The sequence below is a fragment of the Callorhinus ursinus genome, unplaced genomic scaffold (genome assembly GCF_003265705.2).
Source record: "Callorhinus ursinus isolate GAN/ISIS: 27379988/994484 unplaced genomic scaffold, GSC_fseal_2.0 scaffold18, whole genome shotgun sequence".
Lineage (NCBI taxonomy): Eukaryota > Metazoa > Chordata > Mammalia > Carnivora > Otariidae > Callorhinus > Callorhinus ursinus.
This window is the reverse complement of record NW_027397080.1, coordinates 28,723,588-28,745,680: the sequence shown is the minus strand read 5'-3', so window position 1 is coordinate 28,745,680 and position 22,093 is coordinate 28,723,588. Positions and strand designations below refer to the sequence as shown.

General features: G+C 46.1%; 1 protein-coding gene across 3 annotated transcripts in view; it reads right to left on the bottom strand.

Moving 5' to 3' along the window:
* MTOR (mechanistic target of rapamycin kinase) overlaps positions 1 to 22,093 on the bottom strand; it is a 124,227-nt gene that overhangs the window by 93,295 nt on the left and 8,839 nt on the right. For all 3 annotated transcript variants that reach the window (XM_025856015.2, XM_025856017.2, XM_025856016.2), the window contains 13 exons: positions 16,160 to 16,435; positions 15,964 to 16,072; positions 12,390 to 12,576; positions 11,299 to 11,427; positions 10,336 to 10,580; positions 9,062 to 9,277; positions 8,501 to 8,706; positions 5,836 to 5,958; positions 5,134 to 5,223; positions 4,918 to 5,010; positions 3,883 to 4,017; positions 3,514 to 3,643; positions 1,895 to 2,145 (listed from right to left, as the gene is read on the bottom strand). In XM_025856015.2, the coding sequence (XP_025711800.1) occupies positions 1,895 to 2,145; positions 3,514 to 3,643; positions 3,883 to 4,017; positions 4,918 to 5,010; positions 5,134 to 5,223; positions 5,836 to 5,958; positions 8,501 to 8,706; positions 9,062 to 9,277; positions 10,336 to 10,580; positions 11,299 to 11,427; positions 12,390 to 12,576; positions 15,964 to 16,072; positions 16,160 to 16,435 (2,190 nt within the window). The remainder of the gene's footprint in view (positions 1 to 1,894; positions 2,146 to 3,513; positions 3,644 to 3,882; positions 4,018 to 4,917; positions 5,011 to 5,133; positions 5,224 to 5,835; positions 5,959 to 8,500; positions 8,707 to 9,061; positions 9,278 to 10,335; positions 10,581 to 11,298; positions 11,428 to 12,389; positions 12,577 to 15,963; positions 16,073 to 16,159; positions 16,436 to 22,093) is intronic.

The window sequence follows — 22,093 nt, the reverse complement described above, 5'->3', positions numbered from 1 at the left end:
CTGGGTGGCTCAGTCAGTTAAGTGGCTGCCTTCAGCTCAGGTCATGATCCCAGGGTCCTGGGATCGAGCCCCTCATCGGGCTCCCTACGGGGAGCCTGCTTCTCCCTCCCCCTCTGTTGCTGCTCCCCCTGCTTGTGCTCACTCTCTGCCATATAAATAAATAAAAATCTTAAAAAAAAACAAAACTGATACGAAATATTAGATATAAAGTCAATGTATCAAAAAATACATCATAACCAAAATGGTTTTAAAACAAGAATTCAAAAATATTTCAACATTAGAACATGTACCAATGTGATTCAACATATTAACACACTGAAAGAAAAAAAAATATGATAATCACACCAGACAAATAAAAGGCATTTGATAAATCTAATACCCGTTCATGATAAAAACTAGCAAATTAAGACCATAAGGGAACATTTATAACCCTTAAAAAGCTACCTGCCAAAAACTTGCAGCAAACATTATACTTAGTGGGGAATTCTTAACAGCAGTCCCACTGAAATCAGGAAAAAGATTAAAGATCTCCAGTTTCACAGAGTCTAATCAACATTGTAGTACAGGTCGTAGAAATGCAAATGAGGAAAAGTAGTAACTGGTTTACAGATTAAAACAAAAAACTAGAACTTTCTCTTTTGGCACACTATATGATTATCTACAGTGAAAAGCTAGGGAAATTTAGTATTAGAATTAGTAAGAATTCGATGAGGTTGAGTACATAAACTGCACTTCCGTATTCCAGGCACAAAATTAGAAAATATACTTTCTAAAAAGATACCATTTACTCTAAACGTACATCAAATTGAATATATAATCACAAAGGAAAAAACTGATTAAAAAATTTTTTTCATTTTTTAAAATTTTTATTGTTATGTTAATCACCATATAAAACTGATTAAAAATTTAATTCAAGGGACACCTGGGTGGCTCAGACAGTTGAACGTCCAACTCTTGATTTCGGCTCAGGTCATGATCGTGAAGTCCTGAGATCAAGCCCTGAGCCAGGGCTCCATGCTCAGCAGGGGTCTGCTTGAGATTCTCTCTCTCTCCCTCTCTCTCTGCCCCTTCCCCTGCTCATCCACACACATGCTCTCTTTCTCTCTCTCTCAAATTAATAAATCTTAAAAAAAAAAGCGCCCCCTTGAGTTTTATTGAGGTTTGCTGCCAGTAGTGGCATAGGTAAATAATCACAGAACTACTCTGCCAGTTGTGTAGTTTAGAGAAAGAAAAGAGAGCAAAAGGGAGAAACAGGGAGGGAAAGGGGTAAATTTCTACCTTACAGGAAAGGGCCAGCTGTTAAAAGGAGAAGAAATGGTAGAACTAGAAAGTCCTTACTTTGCAACCAGTGTGACAACGGATTCAGGCAAGGATCATCCACAGTTGCTCAGTCACTGGGTCAAAGATAGTCAGGGAACAGGACTGTCACAGTCTCAAAGTATCACCCCCAGATTACTTAATGACTCAAGAAAAAGGCACCTTACAACGGAGAGCTCTGACAGAGACCAATTTAACCACGTGCTCAAACTCAGGATCAACACTAATGGGAGAAGCTGACGTTACAAGATCTGGTTAAGAGGTAGGCAATGTCACCTCTGTAATATTCTCACTAAAAATGATGGACATGATGGACTTCAATCTAATTACAAGGAAGCAACAAGTTCACACAAGTGGGACATTCTACTGGACAACTGCACTGAACTCTAGGTACACGCCGCCCCCCCCAACACACACAGTCATCGTTTAGCCATTCTGAGGGGATAACCCAGGAAACTGAACCTGTACCCTCAGGGCTTAGGAGTTAGGGGGAGGGGAGGTACCCGGCCCAACAGCCAACAGTGGGCATTGGTAGGAAGTGGGGCTCAGGAGCAGGGGTGGGGTTTTAGCTACTTACTTCCCGGATGGCCCCGTCACAGACCCGAATGACATTGAGGAATGTGGGCATGACCTGCGGCAGGAACTGCACACACTTGAGGCCCAGGGACTTGAAGATGAAGGTGATGGCCTGGACAACCATGGTGTGATGGTGCGAGAGGGACTGGTCTCGGAAGATCCGCATCAGCGCCACCATGGACACAGCGGGGTAGAACTCATCCAGGGGCAGGTTGCCCATGTTGACCAGCATCTCGCTGGTGCTGTAGTCGGCTAGAACAAAACAATGGCAATAATCACGAGCTATACATGCCATCACTCTGACTCGGAGCAGAACCTGGCTAACAACAAACAGCAGACCGTCATTCAGCATTCATGGGGAATACAGGCTGTATTAGGAACCCATGAACAGGCTCTCACCATGAAGAATGCAAGAGCTTTTGGCTGTTCTATTACCCCGACCACAAAAGCCTAAAACGGTACATGATGGGTTTTCTTTAAATTGCTATGTTTAACTTCTCTCCTTATCATTACAGTTGACAACTTTGTAGTTGAAACCATCAATAAAAATAATTACTTCCCCAAATGAAAGTAAAGGGAATCAAATTAGGCTAACATCTGTCCAACAGCTGCTCGGTCCCCCTACGGACTTCAGATGAGGGAGCGGCAAATGCTAGCTGACCTGAACAGCGAGGCTCTCAAAGACTTGGTGCGGGGAGGGTGAGTGGTGCACTGAAGAGGCCAAGAACTAGACCAGCCGAGAGACTGGACCGGCGATGCCGAGCAAGGACAAAACCTGCAGGGACTGGGCTCAGACTCTGCTCCTGACCGCCCTGGGTCCGAAAGGTAACGTCAGAGCTATGCTTCTCTACTATACAGAAGAACTGGAAGCAACAGGATTCCATCCATAGAGTTTAGAAGCAAATTATTTTGAGGAGAAGACTTCATAGCTCAGGGGTTAGAGCACTGGTCTTATCGAAACAAATTATTTTGGGAAAAATAACATTTTGCTGGAATGGCTGGGAGAGCCACTGCTAAACTTTTCATTGTTTCGGAAATAAGCCCGCCCTCATGAACAATGGGTTAAGTCTAGAAAAACCTGCCGTAGCCCCATACCCTACCCAATCTCTCAGGCTACTTGTCAAAAGGCAGAGTGGCTCCAAGGCCAGAACAGCTGATGAAAAAAGAGCCCTGGATTCTGACTGCTACCAGGTTCTCTATGCCCCTGAGCCTGGCCTCAGGGTTTCCCTAGCAATTAAAACTGGGAGAATAAAATCTACCCTCTTCCTCCTTGGGTGCCATGAGAATAGAAAACATCAAAGAAGCACTAACAAAGAATGAGAGATGAACAGAAGTGATGGGGTGATAATTCACATCTCTCATCAGCACCAAAAGGTGGGTACAGACTTGGCCTATTGACCCCTGACAAAGAATCTGGACAGATGTAAGGACTCTGGACACACCAGGAAGCAGCATCCCTATTGTGATTCAAGAGGAAACTTGACTTTCCATTCAGAAGTCATGAAGTGAGCCAATATGCTATAATTTGTTAGCCAGCCCAAGGCTCTTTCTAAACACAGCTAGCAAGGGGCTTTGTGACGTAGGAACTTGGCGAGTCTCTCATGGTTCCCCTCAACTTACAGGAATCCTGACTTGACTTGGATTCAGACAGGCTGACAGCAGAAGCGTCACGGGACTGGTCAATCATGCCAATGTTTACTTTGTGCTTGTAGGGATCCAGGGCCCCCAAAAGCCCTAACACACGGATAGCCTGGGTGGGAAAGGGGAGGGGAAAAAGAAAACATTCATCACAACATCTGACGACAACAGGTTTCATGACTAGTCCTCTCACGTTCCATGACACCCAGTTCGTACCTGAATGACCAGCTAGAAGAACAAAACGGAGGATAGGACATCTAATCAAGACTCAGTCAGAGCATGTTAATGCCACAATCTCTCTCCATTCTTCCAGCAAAGTCTTTAAAGAACCAAGTTTGCCATGTTCCCTACCTCTCTCCGTGTACCCTGGTTCTGCTCAGTCTTCAGAAAATTCAGAAGGACCTCAAGCAAAGTGGGGTACTTCCTGTAGGGCTCCACCACATAGCCAGTGCTGGCCACCAACTGTCCCAGGGTCCACAGAGCCACCTGGACAAACAACAGATCACGTGGTTTGTTGAGCCAGTAAGAGAGAAGAGAAAGCATGGTTTGTACTGTTTAATGATTGCAATAAAGTGTTAGAGGCTTTTCCAAGAAAAGAAGTTTCCAGGAGAGGCACTAACCATTTACAGAAATCCTTGAGAGTCTGGGTGTAAAATCAAGGCCACAAACCAAAGCAACAATCACTGGATAAAAAGATAAAAGAAGGGTGCCTGGGTGGCTCAGCTGTTAAGCGTCTGCCCTCGGCTCAGGTCATGATCTCAGGATCCTGGGATCGAGCCCCGCATCAGGCTCCCTGCTCGGCGGGAAGCCTGCTTCTCCCTCTCCCATTCCCCCTGCTTGTGTTCCCTCTCTCGCTGTGTCTCTCTGTCAAATAAATAAAATCCTAAAAAAAATAAAAAATAAAAGAAGAGCCCCACCATTCTCAAAGGAAATACCCAGTCCTTCCACATCCTGAGTGATTAACAGGAGAAATCCGACTTAAAAGGAAATTAAGATTGTTCTTAATTTTAGTCTAGTCACCTAATGAACTCGGTGACCAAACAAAATGAAGCCAGGGCTGGGGAAGAGTGTGCTGAAGCTCTACTTGCCTCTACAGCCACAGGCTCAGGCTTTCTCTTTCCCTCTAGGGGCTGGGGCTCTGATAGATAATCTGGATTTTCTTTTATCTAGAGGAAAGGCCACTGGCCAGCCCTGATGATTACTGAAAGTGACTCCAGGTCAGGACGACAGCTAATTCTGGTTCCAGATCTTTCTTCATTTTACTTAACAGATACTTCTGAGTACTTATTATGTGCCAAGCTCTGGGTTAACTAAGTGACGAAGAGAGGCAAGGGCCCTGACCTCCCAGGGGCCTGTTCTGCTCAGTCTGGGAGGAGTAGTACTCACCTGCCTTTTGGCCAACAGAGAGGAGTCCTGGAGCATGTCCATGATGATAATAAAGAGTTCATCCACCCATTTCCTCATTTCTAGGCCACTAACCTACAAAATGAAAAACAGGGTGGTAGGTAAGGTTAGAGATTATGGCATTACAAAGTATTTTGATTTCCTCAGAGACTAAACAGTATTCTTTCCATCCTATGGAAAAAGCAGTTGTCCCCCTACCTGAGCCAATTCTCCTATTGTAGCCAAGACATTATTGATCACACCTGGGTTTGGGTCCGGGTCTGGATCTTTCAGTTTCAAAATTAAAGCCTATGAAAAGAAGGTATGATAAAAACGAATGCAGAACAGAATCTACTAGAAACCTTTCTTTTACATAAGTAAAATTCACCCGAGAGACCATTTCAATCCTAGATAAGTTACTTTTAGGCTTTGAGAATCCAGAATTTCTCCAGAATGTGGATTCTAAAACTTTTCTCCATACTGAGCTCAGTTAGATATATGAGAAAGCTAAGAAACACCATGATTTAAAAATGCTTCCCATGCCTTCTCAAATGGTATCTGATCATTTGCCAGATTCACATAAGTTTTCAAAGATTTCACAAGCCTCTAACATACTCAGATTTTAAAGCGAATTTTTTTCATTTTGAGGGAACTACTTTATGCCACTATCTACCTACTTCTCCTTTCCAAGCACATTTGATGATGTGCTTGAAGCACTGTATCTTATCCCTTATAAAAAGAGAGCCCTTTCCTGCAATCGGTGAGATTTTCACTATTCTTTCTGAGAATGCTTGATGTGGCCCTTGACCCCGAGCCTGGGGCCGAAGAAATTATCTACTGAAACACTTCCACTGTCTCAAAGAAGCGGACATAAGATGACCCGGAGAGAGAGTGCCAGTGTCTCTAGCTTCTGTGAGCTACCTTCAGAATGGGCTCCATGTAGGGGCGGATGAGCCGTGGGGCATTGGAGACCAGGTGCCCCAGCATGCGGGCACTCTGCTCTTTGATTCTTCCAATGCCGCTGTGCTCCAGCTCCGTCAGAATCTGCAGGGAAGAAAGGCCCGTATGGTAAAGGAAGTTCTAGAGAGGAACGGTGTATAAAAGGGGAAACATGGCAGGGAACCAGAGGAAGGAACCAGAACTGCATGCGGATCAAGTAGCTGCTGGATCCTCCACAAAGGCCAACAGTCAGGGACACAGCAGTGGTGGGAAGAAAGACTGTTGGAAGCCAGCCCCAGTCCCCACAGTGCCCCAGCCCCCATGGTCCCCCAGCTGTCCCCAAGCACAACTTTAACAGTACGGCACAGGCCCAGGGGGCTGGGAACACCAACGGGGACAGCGAGAGCGGGGGTCTGCAGAAATGAGGAACGAGAGAAGGGCTCTCTCCGAGAAAAATCTTTGTCTGGACAGCAAATCACTAAGGGGGCCTATAAATAATGACAAAGAATCAAGAACAGAACAGCTATGCTGTTGAAAGAAATATTAATACTCAGTAGTGGTTTCAGGGACATCTAGATAAACCCAAACAGTGAGGGATTGTATCAACAGAATCCCCTTGGACCTTGATGAACAGAAATAACATGTTTGTTCTGACATCCTTAAAACACCAGTAAATCAGCACGTTCTACTCATCGTGACACAGATATAAACAACTTAATATAGACAGACTTCTGGCGAGCTGAAGTTACCAGAAGGAAATCTCTGAACCGTGAGAAAAGTGCATGTTAACTCAGCTACCCAGAGGAGGAGTCTACAATTTAATAATATATTTTGTCTTAGGTTATTGATTTAATAATCCTGACTTTCTGGATCCCCCCAGCAGCCTGTTTTCCCCCGTCACAGCAGACAGCAGTGAGAGTGGACAGAGAGGGATGCTGAGAACAGACCCACGTGAGCCAGGAGATGGCTGGCAGGCAGGGAACAGATGCCTGAGAGGAGAGTGCCAATCTTTGGAGCACCAGGGGCCAAATCAAAGGTTCCCAAATTCACCTCCAGAGCCAGCGAGGATCGCTGCGCCCTCAGAACAATACCCAACGCCCCCTCTGATGATCGAGAGGCATGAGGAAAAGGCCAAAGCACATTTAGGTAATGTCCCTTACCAAGGCATGCAAATATGTGATTCAACTTGTGAAGGTCTGTATCCACATTTGAAAACAAGAAAAATAAAAAATTCGGGGGTTTCAAGGGCTAAGCTCAGTGTATGGTAAATTCATTCAATGGTGCTTCACATTCTCCAGTATCAGGAAAAATGAGATGGCCTGATAGCCCGGCAGCTTATTGTAACCTTCTAGCAGACACAGGCCATGCCTGGCTTGTTCGCCAGTGTTTCCAGCACCCAGGAGGACCTGGAACCTGGAAGATGTCCAAAACATCTATTGACTGAATGAACACACTGATATTCTCATTAGGAGATATTTCTATATCAAGCTTCTTTAAGCAGGATTTTGGGCTGGCAGGCTCAACAATGATTTGTTTTCCTTCCCAAAACCTTAGGTATTTTTAAAAAAAGACTTAAAAGGATAGGCACTCCTATCACAGGCCAGCAGCTGAAGAAATAAACCGTTAGGCTACAAACAGAAGTGCCAACGTAATATAATCCTCTAGTTCTTTGACTGATGATATTACAGTCACTTTAGTTATGATTGTGAATACACGACATTTCTCTAGGATGAAAGTTCCGTATGTTAATGATATTTCTGTGTTTACGTTCTTTATGTGGGTGGGTCAGGAAGCAGAGCGGGAGGGAGGGACAGGGTGGGGTCGGGGGACAGGAAAGGACTGGGTGAAGCACACTGAGACCCAGAAGAGGTGGGTGGAAAGATCTCGAGGCAGGAAGGACTGGACCATGCACCACTCGCAAGGAGGCCAGACAACTTATGTGGGTAGGCGGAGACAAAAACTGGGCAGTTAGGTTTTAGCAGGAATCGAAAATTCTGGGGCGCCTGGCTGGCTCAGTCAGTGGAGCGTGCAACTCTCGATCTCAGGATTGTGAGTTTGAGCCCCACTTGCAGCGTGGAGCCTACTTAAAAAAAAGAAAAATCCTAGTAGATCGAACAGCAAGGCCAATTTGAAGCTACCTTTGATTCTAGTCCAGCAGCTTAGCTTGGCATCTGACATTTAAGAACGAAAGCCAGGGACCACAGACCAGGGGCAATGACCATGAGAAGCAATGTTGGAACCATTCTCATCCTTGGCCTCTGTGCCTGACCTGGCATCAGCAAGAGCAGGAGAGCGGAAGGACAGAGAGGTGCTGGGAAAACTGACACCATCTGCAGCAGACTGAGTGGAGAGGGCCAAGAAGTGGAATCTCTGGTGACTTGCCAGGAACAAGAGAAGAGCTGCAGAAGAGGTTAGCCTGGGAGGAGAGGGCCCCTGGAGTCATACTGCCAAGAGGCTTACAAGGTGATCAGCACTGGAACTGCGACTGCAAAGCTGGGAAAACATGGACTCTTGGAGCCAAAGGTGGCTTTTACCAGGTATCTCGACCTTTCTCCCCCTTCCCGGTCCTCGTCTCTCTTTCCCCAAACCGCTCTCACAATGACAGTCCCTTTCCCATTGCCTCTAGGTCTGACTGTCACACCATTACCTGGATGAGCATCTTGCGCAAGAAAGGCATGACGAAGGCCGGGTTCATGCTACTGAGCCGGCCCACGGTGCAGATGGCCAGCTCCCGGATCTCAAACACCTGGTCGTTCAGGGCCACAAACAGGGCCTGTAAATTCTCTGCCTGGGCCAGGTGTGCATCAAAGCGCTCATCCAGGGATGCCAAGACACAGTAGCGGATGTCAGGGTCTGCAAGAGCAATTATGCCTTTGAACGCCTCTTCGATGCCATCACCCCTCTGGTCATTTCCCAGTTTCTGTCCCCACTACCTCCGGCCTAGTAAGAGGATGCCACGTACCTTTCTCTCATCTCACTTGTCAAATCTTTTCTCTACTCATAGGAGCAAAGACAACAGAATTAAAGACAGATTCTGTTACACCAATAGGCTGGAGTAGCCAAGCCCAGCGCTTTGGCAGAGACATCAGCTGGACATCAGCTGGCTGAGTCTGAAAATATCTAGAGAGGCCATGCAATGTAACTGGCTAATTCCAACTGCCCCGGGCGCATAAATTCCCCTAGACTGCTTCTGTCTCATAAACCGTACCAGGATCTGTTATCCCAACCACGAGCAGTTTACTGAGCACATCTGCCACCACTTGCACTGCAGTCTGGCTGACCACGTGAGCGTGGCCACTGATGAGGTGGACGGAGGGCGTGAGCAGGCGGGAGCAGGTGCGGGCAGCTTCCATGCGGATCTCCTTGTGTTCACTGTTTAGGAAATGATCTGCACAGTGGCGGACGAACTGGGTCAGAGAGTGGCCTGGATACAAAGGCAGAGAGAAAACAAAATTAACATTGCTGCTCTGGATGGTAGATCTACAACTAGCTAGCTGCATTTTTCATTTCATGGCTACGAATTCAATTTTCAACAAGACACTGACCCAGAACGCTTCTCTTAAAAAAAGTAACAAATGGGTTTCCGATCAGCAGAGAGGCAAAAGGGAGGCGGAGCAGGGAGACACAAAAAAAGGCATTCCAGCCACCCCCCAACCTAATCCTTTATTTCCTTCAAAGAATGAATAATTTTGTTTTATTCTGACCCAAACCTTTGTATTCCCAGAGACTAAAACAATTCTTGATCAAATTTACCTTGTCTATTTCAGTTCCCAGATTTGAATACCAAAACAAAGTCTGGTGTAGGCTGGGTTTAAAATATAGCTACTTTCTATTCATTAGAAATACATTATCCTGGGTGTCAATCAGTGCAAGAGGAGGAGCTACAAGAGGGAAACCACAGATGGCTATAAGCATTCAGATGGCACATTTAGGCTTTTTGTACTTGCTTGTTTCCCTGCAGTCTTGATCACTGCCACTTGCATGATTTTAAATTTCAAAAGTATCCATTTTTCTCTCCTGAAATAGATCTCCCTAGGGCACTGATGTGGGTTTATCTGCAGCTTAGAACTCCACACTGAACTACACAGTACAGCGCTCTTGAAAATCACACTGCCATAGAAATGGAAATACCTAAAAGCCTCTGGCTTAAACATTTTAAAGCATTAAATACCATCTCAGCTTCATGACCATGGGGGGATGGAGCTCCATCTCTGACTTTCTCATCTCTGAAGCATTAATTCCTTGGATCAATGCATAATTTCCCTGAACGCCATCTGCCCCCAAACGCAGGATGGGACGAAGAAACAGAGAGGAGAAATTAACAATACATGCAAAGAGCCCAGGAGGCTGAGCTGCTACAGGATCAGCTAGCTGGTCTCCAGGATCCCCAGCCAAGACCCAGGACTTCTAGGTGCCCTCATTCTTTTCTTGGGGTTCCCAGCAACACTCACTGTCTTGGCAAGAGCGGCTGCAATTTCTTACCTTCAAACTCAAAGCTGCCAAGGGTTCGAAGGGCAAGAGTAATGCTGCCCACATCGCTGGCCTCAGGCAGGGCTGTGAGGCCAGGGGAAGCTAGCTGATGGGCCAGGCCCTTGGGCATGCCCGGGTGCCGGAGGGGTTTGTGCATCAGGACCAGGGACAGCATCTTCAGAAGCCCATCCTGGATGTCCTTCTTCAGCTGTGGAATCTGACGGCTCAGGTCGTAGAGCACAGCAGTGAGGGCAGGGCTGAGGGGAAGGAAACCAGGCACCTATGGCGCTGGACAAGACATCTGTCTGTTCTAGAGAAGAAACAGCCTTTCTTGTCCAGCAAGGGGATTTGGCCCATCACTGCTTGGTCTTTAAAGTAGAAAGGATACTATAAAATAGAAGAAATGTCCTGAACTCTCTTGGCCTGGTCAGAGATTTCAAAACAATCTACGAATTTCTGGTCTTTGCCAGGACTTGCTTAATGTAATTTAGCCACTGCTGAAGACCAAGTCTCAATAAACAATCTGGGAAGCAAACAAAGAGCATCATCCTTATTTTATAGATAAAGAGAACTAAAGCCAGAAAAGCCAGGCAGTTTCCCAATGATAACATAAACAACAGCTACAAACATCAGCCGAGCACTTCTTATGTGCAAGGCCCAGTGCCCAGAGTGCCTGTTTCATGAACTCTTTCCCATTACCCCCTTGACAACCCTGGACAACAGGAGCTGCTATTGTGTCCGCTTTTCAGGTGAGAAAACTAAGGCTCAGAGAAGTTAAGTAACTGGTCAGGACAACACAGCTAACCAGAGATGGAACCAGGATGCAAAACCAGCCCGTGTGTTTAGCGTGAGCTCTCTTGCCTATCCAATTTAACGAGCAAACACCCATGCCCCACTCTTTCAGTGCTGTCCCGATGCCGCCGGCCAAGGCTCTTACTACGCAAGACAGGAGCAGCTCAGGTTTCTGATACCCACCTCAGTCCCACTGCCAGCATGGGCTCCAGCAGCTCCTTGATATCCTGTTGGATGCCTGGCCCCATTGCCCGGGCCAGCATGCTGATGCAGGTGAACACTGTGGCATCCACCTGCATGGCCTTCTGTCTCCTGCAGGGGACCAAAAGTGGCTACTTCAGACACAATGACATCGTGTGATGTCCCAACTCAAAATCGCCTTGGGGCAAGGAGGGCAAGTGATCCAGGCAGGGCCACAATTTGCTGGTGTGCAGGTTATCTACTGCACAATTCTAGGGGGCCCATCACACCAGACACACGGTAGATTTGAATTTACAACAATCCAGCAGATGGCAGTCATGTATCTTGAGAAAGGGCCCCTTTCTGAATCACACAAGGCACAATAAGGGTTAGCGTGGTGCTGGCCAAGGTACCTATTTAGGAAGCAAACTGAACAATGTGTATATCAGGGACCAGGGGGTAGGGTACATCCATCATATGGAAAGAAATTCTCCCCCACAAAGAGAAGCCTGGGCTTTAGAATGGGAAGGCTTATCCCTTCACCAGACCTATCCTTGCTACTAACACAGAGAAAGATCAAAACACAGCTTTAGTCGACACTGACCCCCCGAGACTTAGAGGAGACACCCTGGCCTCTCCAGCTTGTGCGGTGAAGGTTTTTCTTCTATTTTATTCACTGGGAGGTTTCAAGGGATGGAATAATGCACCCAACTTCAGTGACAAGGAAAAAGTGACCATTAGTTCTCTTCAGTTCCAGTCCAGAAGCTCTCTCTTTAGGCCTTACATCAAAAGACCTTTGAAAACCAGAGAAAAGAGCAAAACTAGGAGATTCCCAGTTAATAATAATATTGAAAACAGCACTGATATCTAACGTGTTCACAGGGTATTCAACCTCCCCAAATATTTATATATATATCACTTCATTTGAAAAAGGCTGGCACTCAACTGAGGAAGGGTTGTGCTTTGTATGATTTGCTACACTCTGGAGCTTAGTGATGTGGAGAATGGGCTTAAGCTCCATGGAAACTGGGATGGAGCATCCTTCTCCCCAGCCAAATGGGGGTGGAAAGTGAAATCACAATAGAGATGCTTACTTATGGGCAAAGTCCTTAGGGGGTAGGGCTGCACGGATGATGTCCAGCACACGAGGTAAATAGACCTTAAACTCAGATCTCACAGCCACAGAAAGTAGCCCCAGGGCTTGGAAGGCTGCTGTACGTTCCTTCTCCTTCTTGACACAGCTTAAGACATGGTTCATGGTGTCTTGGAGGTACTGGGTATCTGATCACAAAAAAGACAAAGCATATGGCTCAAGGTCAGGGTTGGTATATATATCAAAGGTCAGAGTTCCTAGAAAACACTTAAATTGGGGCGCCTGGGTGGCTCAGTCGATAAGCATCTGCCTTCGGCTCAGGTCACGATCCCAGGGTCCTGGGATCGAGCCCCGCATTAGGCTCCCTGCTTGGCGGGAAGCCTGCTTCTCCCTCTCCCACTCCCCCTGCCTGTGTTCCTGCTCTCGCTGTGTCTCTCTCTCTGTCAAATAAATAAATAAAATCTTTAAAAAAAAATAATGAAACACTTAAATTTAAGAATAAATTAAGAGAGGGGAGTCTGGGAGGCTCAGTCAGTTAAGCATTTGCCTTTGGCTCAGGTCATGATCTCAGGGTCCTGGGATCGAGTCCTGAGTCGGGCTCCCTGCTCAGCGGGGAGTCTGCTTCTCCCTCTCCCTCTGTCCCTCCCCTGCTTGTGCTCTCTCTCTCTCAAATAAGCAAATCTTAACAACAACAACAAAAAAGAATAAATTAAGAGAGCCTGTTGGAAAAAAGTAAAGAAGAATTTAGAGGATGTATTAACCAAAGTCTTATGCTTAATAATCACTCCTCAGATACATCTTTTGGAAATATTAGAAATATTAGATTTTTTCCACTTTAATTAAAAAAAAATCTTAAAGCGTCTCCAAAACAATAACATTGTATAATTGTCCCCATTAGTGCTATATTTTGAGGGAAAAACTACATGCTCTTAAGAAATATATGTTAAATCTTGCTTAAAAACAAAGAGATGATCATCTAAACTATTTTATATTATATTGAAATTTAAAGTAATTTTGAATACTGTTTGCAATAAACAGGCCACTCTATTCAGCTTAGGCCTGGAAATCACTTTGCTATTACCCAGAGATTTCTGTTATAGTTCTATTTAATAGAACAAGATTTAATCTGTAATTTGGGAAGCCACAAGTGTATCTTCACTAAGTTTCCATCAGCCAATGTGTGCAGGTAGGCGATTCTTGGGCACTTTATTTATTTATTTATTTATTTATTTATTTATTTATTTATTTAAAGATTTTATTTATTTATTTGAGAGAGAGAGAATGAGAGATAGAGAGCACGAGAGGGAAGAGGGTCAGAGGGAGAAGCAGACTCCCCGCTGGGCAGGGAGCCCGATGCGGGACTCGATCCCGGGACTCTAGGATCATGACCTGAGCTGAAGGCAGTCGCTTAACCAACTGAGCCACCCAGGTGCCCCTTCTTGGGTAATTTAAGGGAAAGTGTTATTACTCCTCCAAAGGTTGGAATTTCCTGATTTTTGTCTCTTCTATTTTTCCCTTCCGTCTTGCTGGCCTCAAGTCCATGCACCAGCAGAACATACACAGCAGCAGAGAAGGCAAGACCACACATCCATTAGAAAGTGAGGGGTGCTGAGGGCCCCCAGAAGCTCATTTAGGAGGCAGTGGAGTCCCAAACAGCATAGATGCCTCCCTGCATTTACTCTAACGAGAAAGGTCTTCTTTCATGGCTCTCATGGTCAAAGCACTCTGGGGCTTGAAAACAGAAGAGTAAGGTGATGTATGTAAACCTTAAAATCAGAGCACATCCATGGGGAAAATGGGACTTCTGCACAGGGACAGCATTTCAGCAGGAAAGGAGCCTAAATCAAGAGGGTGACATCCTTTGCCCGATTTAGCACCCTAAGAGACTAGGAATTGTTTGAGGTTCCAGCCCAATCTTAGCATGTTTTTGATATGGCCAAAAATTACATCATTGGGAAGTTCGAGCAATGACTTCCAAGCTGCAAGCTTTAAAAAAGTGGCACTTTCCCCATGAGGCCACATGTACGGGGGCTGCCCAGGCTGAATTTCAATGACACATTTTAGTATATTATTTAATAAAACAATAAAAACCCACATCAAAAGAATACACCTAGGGGCCCTCTGGCCTTGGCATGCTGCTCCTAGGCGGTCCTTTGAACTTACTGGGGTAACTGCTTCCCCAACATGCCAGACTTTCATCAAATTCAGCCTAATTATTACTTTCTTTTGAACCACAGACTTTCAAACCACGGTTATTTAAAGCTCTACTGAACAAGGGCATGTCTGGTCATTAAAAAGGAGAATAGCTGCTGGGTACCAGGTAGGAAGAATGGAAAACTGAAAAAAATATGGGTGATTTTCATGATATCATTTCTCTCTGGTTCATTGATTTTATGTGGCTAATTGTCTCGTCCTTACTCAACACATTCTCGTCACACACAGCACATTTCACGCCAACCATGCATTTTTCCCGTTTCGTCTGAATTGGGTGGTGTGAAATGAGTGTGTGTGCTAGGGAACGGCATCTGCGAAGGGTCGGGCTGACCTTCTACTTCCACTCCTGGCTCTCATTTGCTCCTGAATGCTTATTAAGCACAGGAAATGTGCACCGCAGTGAGGTGCAAAAAGATGTTCGAGATGGGGTTTCTCCACTCAGCAAGTAGGGAGGTAAGATAAGGATATTAAGTATGAACAGGCAACTGGAGTATTATTACAATTTTTAACCTTGACCTTACTTCTAAAATGGATTTGAAGGAGGGAGAGGGGGGCAGTAAAAGCAGAATAATGGTTTCCATCTACTGGGGCTTACTCTGCCATTTGGATGAGCTGTTCAGGCATTAATGCAGTTCATCTTGCAAGACAAGGACTGTTATTCTCCACTGACAAGTCAGGAAGTGGAGGCCTAGGAAGGTCAAATAACCTGTCTGAAACCTCACAGTTAAGGACAGAAGCCAGATTCATCCCAGGTCAGATGCCAAAGCCTTCCCACAGCTGGGTACTCTAAAGGAAGGGGGAAGAAAGTACTCCCAGCAGGAGTCACCCAGGAAGGCCATGGGGAGAAGCCAGCACCTGAGCTGGGGCCCCTCCAGGAGCCAGGGAGTCTCACTGCCCAGTGCAACCAGGGCAGGAATATGGGAAACCACAGTCCGTCATCCCTGAAACTTGCCTCTGAAACCTCCAGGCCCTGCTCCCTCTGAGCGGTGAGGCAGGTGGGTAACCAGGGGCTGAAGCAGGACGGTCACTGCATCCTCCCTGCCCCAGAGAGGCTGCTGCAGAGTAGCTAAACCCAAACTGCCCTTCTTTGGTCTCTTTGAAGCCTGTCACCAACTTGTTGTCTTCCACACATGCCAAGTTGCTTGGCTCCAGAACAGCCTCTCTGCCTGCACTCTGATTTTTCCCGTGACATCTGTAGCAACCCTGAATGAGACCCAGCTGAAATCAGACAGGAGGCAAAGATGCCAGAGACGAGCCCCGAGGCTGGCGTTGCTTCAAACAAAAGGTAGACATGACTCTTGGGAATCACTTCTGTTTGATTTCAACAGGGAATGACACGACATGTCCGTGGACATCCTCACCTGTGAAGGCAGAAGGTCGAAACGCGGCCAGGCGGGGCAACAAATTAAGGATTGTCATCTGGATCAGCGAGTTCTTGCTATTCCTGCATTTCAGCACCCACTGGCACACCTAAAGGAGGAGGGCGCAGGGTTGGTGAGGGAGCGGGAGCATGAAGCTTGGCAGGGGAGGGCGGGGGGGAGTCCCCTCGCCACTTACCTGATCAAATTTCTCCTCCATCAGGTCTCTGCAACACCGACTCTCCACCAGGGTGGACTTCGCTGGGCTGGGGGAAGCCCCGAACCCCATGAGGCCTTGGTGAGAGCTGTACCCCAGCAGTCCCACCAAGGCATTGGACTGCGGGGGCTGGACAGCCTGGAAACTGGTGAAGGGGGTAATGTGGCGAGGTTTCGTGCCGAAGCCCATGAGGTCCTTGCAGTACTTGTCATGCACCAGCTGCTGCTGTGTGATTTCTTCCATTTCTTCTCTCAGGCGCTGTATGGGGGGTGGGGGATCAGCTTTACTCACAAGTGCCATTTGCCTAGCTACTGTGGGGTCTACAGAGCGACTCATCTGCCCCACCCTGAAGGGGAACTATTTTCAAAGTGGGGGGTGCCTGCTCCTCATCTTCCTGGATTTCCCCAGAACCTTGCAGGGGGCCTGGTTTTATTCCAATTCAGGCAGAAGAGCACCACCTACCGAATGATGAAGCAGCAGCAGCAGGGGGCTGGCTGCGGAGGACCGCTCCCTTGGTTTGGGAAAGCTGAGTTGCAAATGGCTGTAACTCCAGACCTAAGGTTGTGGCCACGAAGCCTCTGGCGAGGGTGTCGGGCAGCCCCACGCCAGGGTCCTGGCGAGGCCAGGCTCCTCTCTTCAGAAGCCCAGGCAGAAACAACTTGGGAAAGTAATTTTCTCGGGATCCGAGGAATTCCGTGGCTGGTGGGGACTACCCTGACTGGCTGAGAATTCACATCTACGTCCTATTCAAAGCGCTGCTTAGTAACAGTCCAAACAATTCATTTCTCAACTTCCATACTGTTCTCGACACAGATACTCTCACTTTTCAGAAATTTTCTGCACTATTCTTATCAAGGTCACCAAGGACTCTGATGCTGCTAATCGGATGGTCAATTCTCAGTCTTCATTGTATCTAATCTGCAGTGTTTGAGCCAACTTAGTATTTCCTCCTCTTTGAAAACTTTTTTCCTTGGCTTCTTGGATCCTGAGCTTTCCTGGCCTTCCTCCCCTACCCGCACCAGCTGCCCCTTGGTCTCCCCTGGTTGCTCATCTCCTGACCTTAGGTACCAGGCCCTACCTCTTCTCCAATGACACCAGTGCTCTGCTGGGGAACTAGTCACCCGGTCTCGGGACTTGAAGTCATGGCTATGTGCTGATGACTCCCAAATCCGTGTCTCTGCCCAGAATCCCCCTAGAAAGACCCAGTTCTCTGCTCAGATACCCAACATGTGTCTCAAACTTAACATTCAGAAGCAAACTCCTGACCTTCTACCCCAAACCTGCTCCTTCCACCTCAGTCCTCCTGTCTCAGCAAATGCCACCCTATCCTCCCAGTCTCGCAGGCCAAAAACCTTGACTCCTCTCTCTCTCAGTGAACCACCCCCGCCCAGTCCCAAATTCAGAATCCAGCCACTGCTTGGCCTGCACAGTTTCCACTAGGGTGCAAACTGCAAAAGTCCTCTGCTAAGGTTGCTGCTGTTCCTTACTAACTGGACTCCTGGCATCAGCCCGAGCCCTGCCGATAATCCACTCAACATGGCGGCCACAGCAATCCTTCTGAAACATGAGTCAAATGTCACTCTGTTGCTCAAAACCTACTAACAGCTTCCCACTTCACACACACGGTCTGTACTGTGGCTCCCGGGACCCCACACGATGTGCCCCTTTCCTTACCCCAGGTATTCCTCTGACCCCATCTCCCACCACCTCTCTCCTGTCACATAGCTCAGTCCCAGTGGCTATCTGGTTCCCCTCCAAAAGCAGCAAGCTCCCGCCTTGAGGCCTTCGTGTCTGCAGAACCCGCTGTCTGGAATGCTCTGTCCAGGTCTTTATTTGTATGGCTCTTTTTTACCTCCTTCACAACTGTGCTCAAATGTTACATTTTGAAATGTAATCCTTGATCCATGCTAGCACCTCCTGGTCCCTTTCCCTGCCCTACTTTTCTCCAGAACATTCATCACCATATGATACACTACAGCTGATGCTTGAACAACAGGAGTATGAACTGCACCGGTCCACTTACATGTGGATGTTTTCCCATAAATCCAGTACGGTGCCGTAAACATATTTTCCCCTTCCTATGATTTTTTTTTTAAAGATTTTATTTATTTGACAGAGAGAGCGAGAGAGGGAACACAAGCAGGGGGAGTGGGAGAGGGAGAAGCAGACTCTCTGATGAGCAGGGAGCCCGAAGCGGGGCTCGATCCCAGGACCCTGGGATCATGACTGGAGCCGAAGGCAGACACTTAACGACCACGCCACCCAGGCGCCCCCCTTCTTATGATTTTCTTAACATTTTATTTCTTCTAGCTTACTTTATTGTAAAAATACAGTATATTAGACACATAACATACGAGATGTGTGTTAATTGACTGTTTATGTTATTGATAAGGTTTCTGGTCAATAGGAGGCTATTAACAGTTAAGTTTGGGGGAGTCAAAAGTTATACGTGGATTTTCAACTGCATGGGGGGGTTGATGCCTGAACCTCTGCGTTGTTCAAGGGTCAACTGTATTTATTTTTACTTAATTGTGTATTGTCTCTCCCTGCTAGAATATAATGCTTTATTCACTGCTGTATTATTCTAGCTCTTAGGACTTGGTGTAGCTGGCCCACAGGAGGTGCTCAATAAATATCTGTTGAATGAATTAACAAGTTACAAAATTATAATACTTACATTTGGATAGTTCTTTAGAATTGACAAAATGTACAAAATTCTATTTTAATTAAATTTAGTTAGGTGATGTTCTGTTTCCCTGGGAGAAAACAGAGATCCCACAGCTGTACAGGCTACAGTGGAAAGCCTACATTATACTTGGGTGGGGAAATCTCTGAGGGCTACCATTTATGGAATGCCCACTCCATCAGGTGTTGTGCCAGACACTTCAAGTATACAGTCGACCCTTGAACAACGTGGAGGTTAGGGGCAAAGACATCCTATGCAGCCGAAAATCCATGTGTAGGGGCGCCTGGGTGGCTCAGGTGGTTAAGTGTCTGTCTTTGGCTCAGGTCACAGTCTCGGGGTCCTGGGATCGAGCCCCGCATTGGGATCCCTGCTCAGTGGGGAGTCTGCTTCTCTCTCCCTCTCTGCCCCTCCCCCCTACTCGTGCTTGCTCTCTGTCTCATTCTCTCTCTCAAATAAATAAAATCTTTAAAAATAAATAAATAAATAAATAAAAGTAAAAGAAAATCCATGTGTAACTTCTGACTCCCTTAAAACTTTACTAACAGCCTACTGTTGACCAGAGTCTTAACAATATTAAACAATTGATTAGCACAAATTTTGTATGTGTATTAGATGCTGTATTCTTACAAGAAAGCTAGAGAAAGGAAAATGTTACTATGAGAAACATAAGGAAAATACATTTACAGTACCATGCTGTATTTACCAATATCCTAAGTGTATGTCATCTATTGACAAGATGAATCATGTCAGTACCTACGTGAATACTGTCTTATTTGAAGCAAAACAATGTAGATGTTAATATGCATTACTAACACCAGACAGCAAAAACGAAAAGATAATGTGAAAAAGAAAATCGTATTTATTTACAGGTATAACGAACGATGCAGGCACCGATGACCAAGAAGCAGCAATATGATTGTTTTACGGCAGCTTAGTGTCATCAAGACAACTGCTTCATGGTAGCCTAGCCTACGCACGAATGAATGAGCCGTCATTGAATTTTTATGGCGTATGGTATTATAGTCCTATTCATAATACAGTACTGGAAACACCGATTGATACATTTTTTAAAAACCCACTTACCTGCGATGATAGGCTGATACGCAGTTTCTCCAATTACGAGAAAGGTATACAGTACGGCCATGAAATTCTTTGAAAGCAAAGTTACAAAACGGTAAGAAAACCAACACATTATTACCTTTAACTTTACAGTAAACATCACTCACCCTACGCCCACACAGGGACAGGCTGTCCACTTCCACACGGGCTTTGCACACGAGGTTCCACATGATCGATTCACAAAAACATCTCGTACAGTCTTGCTATACAGTCAACAGATTTTCATATAAAGACTCACAAACACATAATAGGTAAGTTTATTAGCTGTACGGCATGATGATTCTTTCCTATTCGCTAGCAGGACGTGGCTCAGCGGAAGGGTCTGCATTCTCATGGGTCTCATGGTGAGTAGACTGAGGCAGAGGAGGGGCCGGCTTGCTGCTGCAGGGGTGGCAGAGGCGGAAGAGGTGGGAGGGGAGGCAGGAGACACGGCACACTCCGGGCAACTTCACAGAAATACATCATAATTTCTGTTTGACTTTTTTGCTTTTTCATTTCTCTAAAAACATCTTTCTACAGTACTGATCCCTCTTCCACGGTCTGCTTCATTTCAGTGCCTGCATCACAGAAGGATCCACGTCATAAAAGACATCAAGAGCAGTCTTGAAATAATCAGAGCCCTCCTGGTTCCTGGCACTGCTTCTCCTAGGTTGTCTTCCTCATCGTCCGGCACCGGTTCGGAAACACTCCCCTCCCTCAAGTCATCTCCTGTTCGATCCCCTGGTGTGGTGTCTATTAGCTCTTGAAAGTTTCCAAGATCCGTATCACCCTTCAGCCCCCATCTTTTCTGCCATATCCACTTTCTTTCAATCTCTTTCATGGTTTCCTTGACTGGCCCTGTCATAAGTTCTGTGAAGTCACGTGCAAGATCTGGCCACGGTTTTTCTCCAGGAGGAATTTGTTTCAGGCTTCATGGCATTTGTGGCTTTTTCTACAACAATGGCATTTTCAATGGTGTAATCCTTCCAGACTTCCCATCAGGGTTCTCTTCCACAGTGTTGACAATCCTTTTCACAAAGTACCATGTGTAATGAGCCTTAAAGGTCATGACCCGGATCTAGAGGCTGAATTAGAGACGCTGTGTTTGGGAGCAGGTAGACCGCTTCGATGACTCTGGTGTTGAACCCATGGGGTTCTGGGTTGCAAGGGGCATTGTCCAATACTGAAAGATTTTAAAAGGCGGTCCCTTACCAGCAAGGTACTTTAACTTCAGAGACAAAGCATTAAGGGAACCAATCCAGAAAGAGAGTTCTTGTGGTGTTTCTCTCTTCCCTTCAAAGCTCCAGGGTTAGCAACTTATAGATAAGGGCCTTCTGATCGTAAACTACACTGTGTTGCATGAGAGAATTAGCCTGCCCCTTCCTGCCTCGAATCCTGGTGCCTGCTGCTCCTCCTAATAAATGTCCTCTGTGGCATTTTCTTTTCCAGAGTAAGGCACTTTCGTCTGCATTAAAAGCCTCTTCAGGCACATATCCTTTCTCTTCAGTGATCTTCTTTATGGCATCTGGGAACTCATCTGCTGCCTCTTGGTCAGCAGAAGCTGCTTCTCCTGTTATCTTGACCTTTTTTTAAGTCAAACCTCTTTTCAAACTTATCAAACCATCTTTTGCTGGCATTCAATTCTCTAGCTTTCAGTCCTTCACCTTCCTTTTGCTCTAAGTTGTCAGATAATGATTTCGCTTTTCCTCGAATCATATTGGTCTTTAAGTGTGCCTTTCTTACAGCAATCCTGTACCCACATAAAAGCTGCATGTTCAATATGAGATAAAAAGAGATTTCTCAAAAAGTGCAAGATTTTTGTGCCTGTTGGCATAGATGCAGCAATAGCTTCACGGATTTCCTTTTCTTTTTTTGCAATGGTCCTTATGCTGGATTCACTTATCTTGAAATGGTGGGCAGCCACAGCTGCAGACCTCAATCTGCGGCACATATCAAGCGATTCAACTTTTTCTTATAACATCATGACTTTGCTTCTTGGAAGAACCTCACTCGTGGCACTTCGTCCGGGTTCCACAGTATTATTCAAGGTTTACAGTATTGCACGAAACACAATGAAAAACACATGAGAAGTGTGACAGGGCACTTTTTATTGTGATGCGCAATTTACTGGA